Source organism: Spermophilus citellus (genome assembly GCF_964194105.1).
Source record: "Spermophilus citellus genome assembly, chromosome: 7".
Taxonomy (NCBI): domain Eukaryota; kingdom Metazoa; phylum Chordata; class Mammalia; order Rodentia; family Sciuridae; genus Spermophilus; species Spermophilus citellus.
In genome coordinates this window covers 78,365,329-78,374,334 of record NC_138188.1, presented here as the reverse complement: position 1 = coordinate 78,374,334, position 9,006 = coordinate 78,365,329, and the positions used below count along the sequence as shown (strand labels likewise).

Below are 9,006 nucleotides of genomic sequence, written 5' to 3'. Positions count from 1 at the left end.
GCTTGTGTGGGCACAGTACAAAATACCCAAACCTCTGGGGAAGCAGGAATCTCTCTTCATGTCTCAGGTGAACTAACATTATCTCTTAATCGTAGTTCACAAGCGTTACAGAAAGCAATTTGAAATGTCCTCATTCCACTAGTTTGAGTGACTGCTCCTCCAAATTGAACCCAGGGTGTTTGGGACTTGGCTTTTTACATGTGGAAGAAAAAACAGCTGAGATTCCCAGCATTGGCTCAGAACACGTGGGAGGGTCCTCCATTGTAGAATGGATTGGGAGAAATCCTGACCAGATTAGCCTTTGCTTAGACTTTTCCTGGAGTTCTGCTGAACCAAGTTAGTCTTTTGCTGCCTATCATATAGTACTGATCCATGGAAGAAAATAGGCATTGTATCTACTGAAGATGCTTCTGGGGCAGATGCAAAGAAGGGTCAACATGGAGGCTGACCCAGAGCCTTTTCAGAAAGGAGCACTGGCTCATCTGACAGCTGACAATACAAGGGAGGAGTTGCACAAAGGAAAAGGCCCACATGGCAAGTACTTGAGTGCACACGAGTGCCTAGCCTTGTCCAGGTGGTAAGGAACCGAAAGATCTGAGCAGTGGGAACATGAGGTTAAGGGAATAAATCTATATACTGGGTCCACTGAGCTGACCTCCATATACTTTCTTTTTTAAAAAGCAATGTATCTGGGGGCTGGGGTTGTGGCTCAGCGGTAAGCGCTCACCTAGCACGTGTGGGGCACTGAGTTTGATCCTCAGCACCAACTAAGAATAAAAATAAAGGTATTGTGTCCAACTACAACTGAAACAAAAAATTTTTTAAAGCAATTTACCTGCAGCCCTGCCTGCCTTAAGTTGATAGGCTACCTTACATTCCTGTTATCTGCATAAGAAATGCAGGACCAAAATGCTGTTAAAAAAGAACACAAGTTACCTCAAAAGGGGAGACTTTTGTGACTCACACACATACCAGATCCCAGAACTTAGGAAGATAAGGATAATTCCCCCTAACCAAAAAAATACGTAAGAACAGGTTCTAACTGAAACAGTCCTCGTGGGTCAAAGCGACCTAGAGATGTCATGCACAATTGGGACTTGAAAGGCTCATATCATCCTGCTACCAGTCAAAAGTCAAGAGGTTGACCTGATTGTGACTTTCTAGAACCACCCTGGAACCTCCAAATAAAATTGGAGGGCAGGAGAGGCCTGCCTTCCTTCTTTTTGGAGAAGACACACTCTCCATTCAGAGTGTTCCCTTTCTCTACCTTTCTAATAAACTCATTCCTGTTATTCTGAGCAACGTGTCTCAAGCCTTTGTGGCATGATTTCAAGAATGGGGTAAAGGAGAACCCCCTTGTTGCCTCAGTTTCATGGTAGGCCTCTGCCCTGTAACATAGGCACAACCCGCCTGCTGGGCTCCAGTGCAGATGTGCCCAGAGGAAGATGACAACGGTGTGAAGACAACCATTGAACAGAAAACACACTGCACCGTCCGTCCCTTACCTAAGGGCCACAGACTGGAGTAAGGATGTGAGAGCAGGCAGAAGGGCCTCTCAGCTTTCCCCACCCCGTCCTGGCGGGAGAACTACACCTCTACTAATTGGCCCCTTTCTCTCCCGGACTTCTCCACAGATTCTGGGCGGGGATCTAGGAGGGGCCGAGACCAGGAAGAAGCACATCTGGCATCCTGAACCCCTGCTTAGGCGGAGCGCCTTAGTCGCTAGTTCCAGTGTCCAACGGTTCCTGGGGCGGGAGCGCTGGGTAGAGGAAGGGGCGCAGCGATCTCGAAAAGAGGCGTAGCTGGGGCGCGTGCGCGCTTCCCGGAGTGCCAGGCGCCGCCCGCGGGCAGGGAGAGGTGGGCGCCTGGGCGGACGGCGCCGGGCGGGAGACTGGGCGTGGGGAGGGCGGGGCGGAGGAACTGGGGCCCGCCAGCCTCCTCGGTTCCGCAGCCCTGCAAGCACGAAGGCTCCGCGCCATCCCTTGGCGCCAGCCGTGCATCTTCATCCCGATCCTCTGTGGAGGGGTCAGAGTCTCCACCGTCCCGGACCACAAAGCCTTTCTCCTTCTTGGTCAGAGAAGCCCGCGGGGCGCCCTGGCGAGATTGGGGCGACTTGCTTCCTTCCCCTCCTGAATGGCCCCTTCCTGCGCTATAAATGCCAGCCGTTACGTTGGGAAAGCCGCCAGACTTCAGCCCTAAAATCAGTCCCTGCAGGGCGTGGCCGGAGTGCTGTAGCGGAGCGGCCCTTAAGAGTTGGCCTGGGCTGCTGGTGACTCCCGTTTTGTGCCTGAAGACAGCGAGGAAGAAGGGAGGGTAGAACATCCTCTCGAGGATGCCTTTAAAAACTCATCCACAGCAGCGGTAGAAACAGTTTTGTTTGGCTTTTTTTTTTTTTATTGAGTAGTTTTGTTTTCAGTGAAATGCTATTTTTGTTAAAAGAAGAAATGGCCCTCCAGGAGCTCACCCAGCGACTGGCCACAGTGATCACTCATGTCGGTAAATGGAGCTATTTTACCTTGTGTTTTACTAATGGAGGGTGGGGGCGCACTCTCTGGGCTGTCTGCTTACCCTCAGCCCAGCGGCAGCGCCCTCCCTGGGCTGGTGCTGGTGCGTACCTGCATCTGGGCTTGAGGCCGCGGGATCTGGTGGGGCGGTCAATGATAGGCAGCCTGGGAGCGCATCGCTGGCAGCTCTGGGGCCCTCACATCTGGTAGGGAGGCGGAGGCTGTGAGGCAGGTGGTTGCCAAGTCGGTTGGGCCCTAAACCGAGAGCTACTGGACTATTGTGATCGGTTACCCACTTTTGACCCGGCGGGGTCAGGGTTGGGGAGTTGTTTGGAGATCATTGGGGTGGGGGGATACACGAGGAACGTGTGCTGGTGCGTTCCAGACGAATATATGCCAAGTCACTGAAGGCTTGTTCATAAATAAGAGCAGGGGGTTGCCGGTTAATCGCAGCCTGCATCTGCTTGTTACTGCACCCTGCTTGTTACTGTACCCTCCTTGTTACTGTACTGCCCAGAGATGTAAGCACCCTGTCAGTGAACCCCGTAAGAAACCTTTTAAAGCCAAAGGAGATCAAGCAAGTCTGATCTCCTTCTATGAGCTAAAATGGGAAGCAAAACACTCATTCCTTGTCCCCGAAATACAGGTTGTGCTGAAAGGACAGGCCCTATGTTGTAATCGAAAGAAGACATTGTGACAGTTGTCAGTTAATTCTTTCTCAGCATTTTCTTCCTTCGTCACTGCCCTGAGCCTCCCCCAATAAAGACACATATACAGGTTCAGAACTTTTGGATGTGGGTAACTTCAATTATCTGGGTAATGTTCTCTGTTGCTGACTGCTTTCACACTCGTTTGTGAATGCAAGTCAGTTTTTATTGATAAAGCTAGAAAGGGTTTGCCTCAACCTTCTATACATTTGTTAAAATGCTTCTTTGGTTCCAGTATGTTAAATATTTCTTCTATTAGTGAGCCACTCTTATTCTTTGAGTAACCTAGTCCAATGTGTTTGGTGCAATAATGATGCATATCTCAAATGATAGAATTGTGGAGATATACTTTGTAGATATGTTTTATACTGAAAGGCTTAGTTTTAAGAATTGAGCTTTAAAAAATATTTCTGGTGCCAAATGTGACCACTGAATTTTTTTTTTTTAATACTGGGAATTGAACCCAGGGGCACTTTAATACTGAGCCACATCCCCAGCCCTTATTTTGTATTTTATCTAGAGAAAGGATCTTGCTGAGTTGCTGAAGCTGGCTTTGAACTTGAGATCCTCCTGCCTCAGCCTCCCCCGGCAGCTGGGATTACAGTGTGTGCCACTGTGCATGGCTGACCAATGAATTCTTAAGATAGAAGGTTAGAATAATTCTACCAGGGACCACTGAATGTGAAATATTGCTGAAAGCAGGATGAAAGAAGAAGAAAAAAATCTAATAAAATAGAATTTGGTATTTCAAATATGCTGTAAAATATATTGAATGCTCTATTAAACACAGTTACCTGTCACATAATGATGGGAATATGTTCTGAGAAATGTTGGGTAATTTTGTTTTTGTGGGAACCATGTAGCATATATGTACAAACACAAAGATGGCAATGAGGTCACTAGGCTATATAATTTTATGGGACAAATGGAGTGTACAGTCTGTTGGTGACCAAAATTTATGTGGTACATGACTATATTGGTAAATGTTTGAGGTTGTGGTATAGGGAAATGGCAGTGTTCTAGTGGTGTGACCATCCAGATTTGGATGCTTTCACTTTCATTAGTGAATCTCAAGTTGAAAAATAGAAATGCATAGCTTTGAAGATCAGTAAGATGTGGGTAAAAAATACTATCTAAATTGTGATTACACATATGTTTCAGTTACTGGTCATATCATTGATCCCTTTACCACTGAAGATCTTGGGCAGATCTTAGGACTCTCTCCAAGTGAAATCTGAAGTTAAATGCAGAGAATGATCTGGATGATTACTAAATCTTATTAAGACTGCCCCCACTTCTCCAGATGTAGGATATTCTTGAAGATCTGGTAGGCAGTATTCCTTGACTAACACCAGGTTGTGTGTGGTGTTCAGGCTATGGTATTCTTGCCCTTTTTGCTGCCTCCTTTCTTCCCTAGCCAGCTCCATGCCAGATATAGATATGAATTTGCTGTAGTTTCTGCTCCCAAAGAACTCCCAATGGCCCCTGGCAAATGTGTGCTTTGCAACATTCTGTCTTCTCATGTATAATCCCATAAACCTGTGAAATGAGTGGGATATATATTTTTATCACCATCTTAGAAATGAAAGAATTGCAACTCAAAGGGTGCTATGATTTGAATGCCCCCCCCCAAAAAAGCAGGTGCAACAGAGTTGGGAGTTGAGGTCTAATGGGAGGAATTTAGATCATGACCTTCACCCTCATGAAGGGATTAATACTAATTACAAAAGTACTTGGGACTGTGGGTTTGATTTTTGCCATTCAGCCTTGGGATGATGGAACATGAAAGTCCTCACCAGATGGGGCCTCTCAACCTTGGACTTAAACCTCTAGAATGCTAAGAAATAAACTTCTTTTCTTTATAAATGTCCCAGTCTGTGGTATTCTGTTATAGCAGCAGAAAATGGACTGAGATACTGACACAAAAAGAAAAAAAATCTGAATAGACCTATAACAAGTAAAGATACTGAATTAGTAATTTTTTAAAGACCCTTCCCACAATGAAAGATCAGAACCAGATGTCTTTGTTAGTGAATTTTATTATATACTTAAAGAAGAATTAATGGCAGTTCTTTGACAACTCCTTCATGAAGAGGTTGGAATTAGGTACCAACTCATTTTATGTATTACCCTAATACCAAACCCAGACAAAGACACACAAGAAAACTGCAGGTCTGTATCTCTTAGGAATATAAACACAAGGCCAGGTACAGTGGCACACACCTGTAATCCCAGTGGCTCAGGAGGCTGAGGCAGGAGGATCACAAGTTCAAACCAGCCTCACAACTTAGTGAGGCCCCAAGCAACTCAGTAAGACCCTGTTTCTAAATAAAAATATAGAAATGGGCTGGGGATGTGGCTCAGTGGTAAAGCACCCCTGGGTTCAATCCCTGGTACAAAACAGACACATACACACACACACACACACAGACACACACACACACACAAGCTCCAGCATAATTCTATCACCAAGCAACATATAAAATGATTATGTACCATGATCAAGTGGGGCTTACCCTAGGAATGCAAGGTTGATTTAACATCTCAAAAATCAAATGATGTATATCAATAAATGAAGGATAAAACCCACATAATCCTCTCAGTAGAGGCAGAAAAAGCATTTGACAAAATCCACCAACTTTTTAAATTAAAAGCAACAACAACAAAAGCAAAATTGCTCAACAAACTAGAAATAGAGGGGAGTTTCCACAACCTGATGAACAGTTTTTATGAAACGTCCATTGACAGGGTTGCAGGCCAATCCTGGCACAAATGTGGTAGCTTTTTGGAGAAGTGTTTGAATTCTCACCACGGGAGTCACACCTCTTCTTTGTCCACTACAGTGATGAAGACAGACATTGAGAACTGGAACCCAGCTGCTGAGCATGGCCGACTGTGATGTGGCTTTCCCATTGTTGGTGACAGCTTACAAAACATGGAGGAGGGGAGTGTTTGGGGGCTAACCACTGTGTTTACTCTCCTGTTCTCCTGGAGGACCTCCCACTGAAGGTTTCATATTTCAGAGGTGTCTGCAGGTTGTGTAGGAGGGAGCCTTTTAGCCCAGGCTTTGATTTTTTGCTTTTAACTAAAACATTCCTAAAGGTCCAGTGTAGCATGCTGGCCTACACAAACCAGAATTCCACTTACTGTCTGCCTTTAGGAAAGCCTGTGGGGTTAACAGCTTGTCTAAGGGGACAGATTCCAAGCAAGATGCTAGACACTCCCAGTAGGAGCTTAAATATTTAGATTTTAGCCATTTAAAAATACCAATGAGAAAAATCCTTGATCACTTTCTCCTTTGATTCTAGAATAGGTCTTTTCTGGGATGACAATTATACATCACCTAATATGCCGGCAACCAGACATAAGAGGGAGGGATGTAAACTACAACCAGACATAAGAGGGAGGGAGATGCAATGAAACCAGCTTCTCTATTCTGTGTTGGTTTTCTACTGAAAGGTATTTAAAGGTATTTAAAAAAGAAAGTGAACATTTATTGAGCATCAGGCCCTTTCATATGTGCCTTTTTTATCTTTTTTACTTCAGAGAGTAGGTACTATTACTCGTATATTGATAGATGACAAAACTAAGAATAAAAAAACCAATTAAGGAACTTGCTTAAAGCCACAGTGCTTCCAACAGGGGGAGTCAGGATTTGAACTCAAGTCTTGTTTTACAGTTGATGTGTTCTCCATTGTATCAAAATGAATAATTTTACTGCTACCTGTCAATAATTAATTTTTACAGAGTATTTATGTTAATTTGGTATTGAGGAAAAATTTCTGCTTTCCCACACAATTGTCTCCCTAAGGACAGAGACACAAACTCATATTTAGTCTCTAGATCCAGCTCATACTGGCTCTATAAATGAAAAAGCTCTTTTTCTGTTTGTTTGATTTGAAATGGGTTGGAGAGGGCCCCTTTGGAATCTACCCAATCTACTTACTAGCCTCTCTGGGTTTCAATTTCATTTGTGATTCTTCTCACTAGCAGTACTTCATTTGCCTGCTTTCTGAACCTCCAGGGTGTATCCCAAGCTCCCCCCCCACCGTCCCCCCAACCACCACTGCCACCAGGAACCCTTAGCAGAATGGCCCTTTGCCACCCCCACGCCAGTTTTCCCTCCTTTTCTGAGTAGCTGCAATAGTTGATGTCTATCTCATGTGTGTTTTTCAGTGTTTGATTACAGTCTGGCTTCAAATATTTCTGTGTTCCAAATATTGATACCTGTTTGGTTCTTGACTGAACTCATACTACAGTCTTTTCTTACAACATGACAATGTCTTACTTAAGTGTCACAATTAATATTGCTTTGTGACCTTGTAGGTTAAATCAGCTATATAAAAGTTAAAGATTAGGAATCAGGTGTTTAACTGAATGCAAAAGAAGTCTCAGAATGTCTCCTGAATTTCCTCATCTGTGAAGCAGGGTGATGATTAAGCCAGTCCCTTTGTTTATTTCACAAGTTGGAATTATGCTATGTAGTTACAAGTGGTTCAGAATAAACTGAGACTATTGCAAAAAGAACTCGGGAATCTGGAATGGCTTCAGTTGTTTGCTTTGTGGACTAGCAGGGGAAGCGTGAAAGGAGTGTTGTATTATTCTGCCAATCTGGTTAAGAGGCCTACTCTCCCTGGTTCCCCCTAGTTCTTACTAAAAATTGCTATCTGAACAGATGTGCTTATCTTTGCAGGAACACAAATTGCAACAGAATAGCTTGACTGCCTGTAGGAAGATTGAGCAGGGTCAATGTGGGTAGAGTAAGTGAGGTAAGGCTGGTAGAGTATATGAAAAGACCCCAGGTCCCTGGCCTTGATTGACCCTGGCCGCAGCAGTAATTGTGAGAAGCTGCCTGGAGTGAGTGTGGAAATTGTCCTGGAAATTCTTACCATTCTCCCTGCTTCTTCCTTTAGAAACTGGGACTGCCCAGGGGCACTGCAGAGAGGGTAGTTCAAGGCCTTTAAGAACATACCTCTTGGAGCTGGGGTTGTGGCTTAGTGGTAGAGTGCTTGCCTAGCATGTGTGAGGCACTGGGTTTGATTCTCAACACCACATATAAATAAATAAAGATCCATCAACAACTAGTAAAATATTTTTAAAAAAATACATACCTCTTGTGTTCGTGGATGTAGTAAAGCCATCGTGGGAGAGGGCTGCTGTCCTATATTTTATTGTTACTGTATAGATAGCTTGAGTCATATGAAGCTCTGGATCTGGACTGTGTGTGCAACTGCTTTAAAGTAATTCGAATCAGAAACTTTGGCAGATTTTCTTGGGAGAGTCTTCCACACCTCTGTCAGAAATAGGATTTGTCCGTTTTGTTTTACTCTTTCTTCTACCTGTTGTGGGTCTTTTCCTGTGTCCTCTGATCCTCTCTCTTCCCCAGAAACAAAGGATCTGTGGGGGTTGGCAAGGAGGCCTGTGAACTATCAGATAGGAGGAGAGTTTGAGACTCAATCTATGCTATTTTTTTTAAATGAATTGATCACTTTTTTTTTTTAAGAGAGAGTGAGAGAGGAGAGAGAGAGAGAGAATTTTTAATATTTATTTTTTAGTTCTCGGCGGACACAACATCTTTGTTGGTATGTGGTGCTGAGGATCGAACCCGGGCCGCACGCATGCCAGGCGAGCGCGCTACCGCTTGAGCCACATCCCCAGCCCCTCAATCCATGCTATTAAGGGACAGACCCAAAAGTTAAGTTGATCCCCTGTCAATCGCCAATACAGGCAATTCCGTTAAGAGTTTGGATGGAGAAGTTGTGAGCTGCTGTGGCTAAAGAAAACTCTTTTCGAGA

The 9,006-nt window shown here is 44.4% G+C and overlaps 1 protein-coding gene across 8 annotated transcripts in view; it reads left to right on the top strand.

The window, feature by feature from the left end:
- Positions 1–1,819: 1,819 nt before the first annotated feature.
- MCF2L2 (MCF.2 cell line derived transforming sequence-like 2) overlaps positions 1,820–9,006 on the top strand; it is a 247,921-nt gene continuing 240,734 nt past the window's right edge. For all 8 annotated transcript variants that reach the window (XR_014022845.1, XM_081300602.1, XM_081300604.1 and 5 more), the window contains exon 1: positions 1,820–2,496. Coding sequence is in view for 7 of the 8 variants with exons in the window: in XM_081300602.1 (XP_081156728.1) it covers positions 2,421–2,496 (76 nt within the window). In the remaining variant the exon portion in view is untranslated. The remainder of the gene's footprint in view (positions 2,497–9,006) is intronic.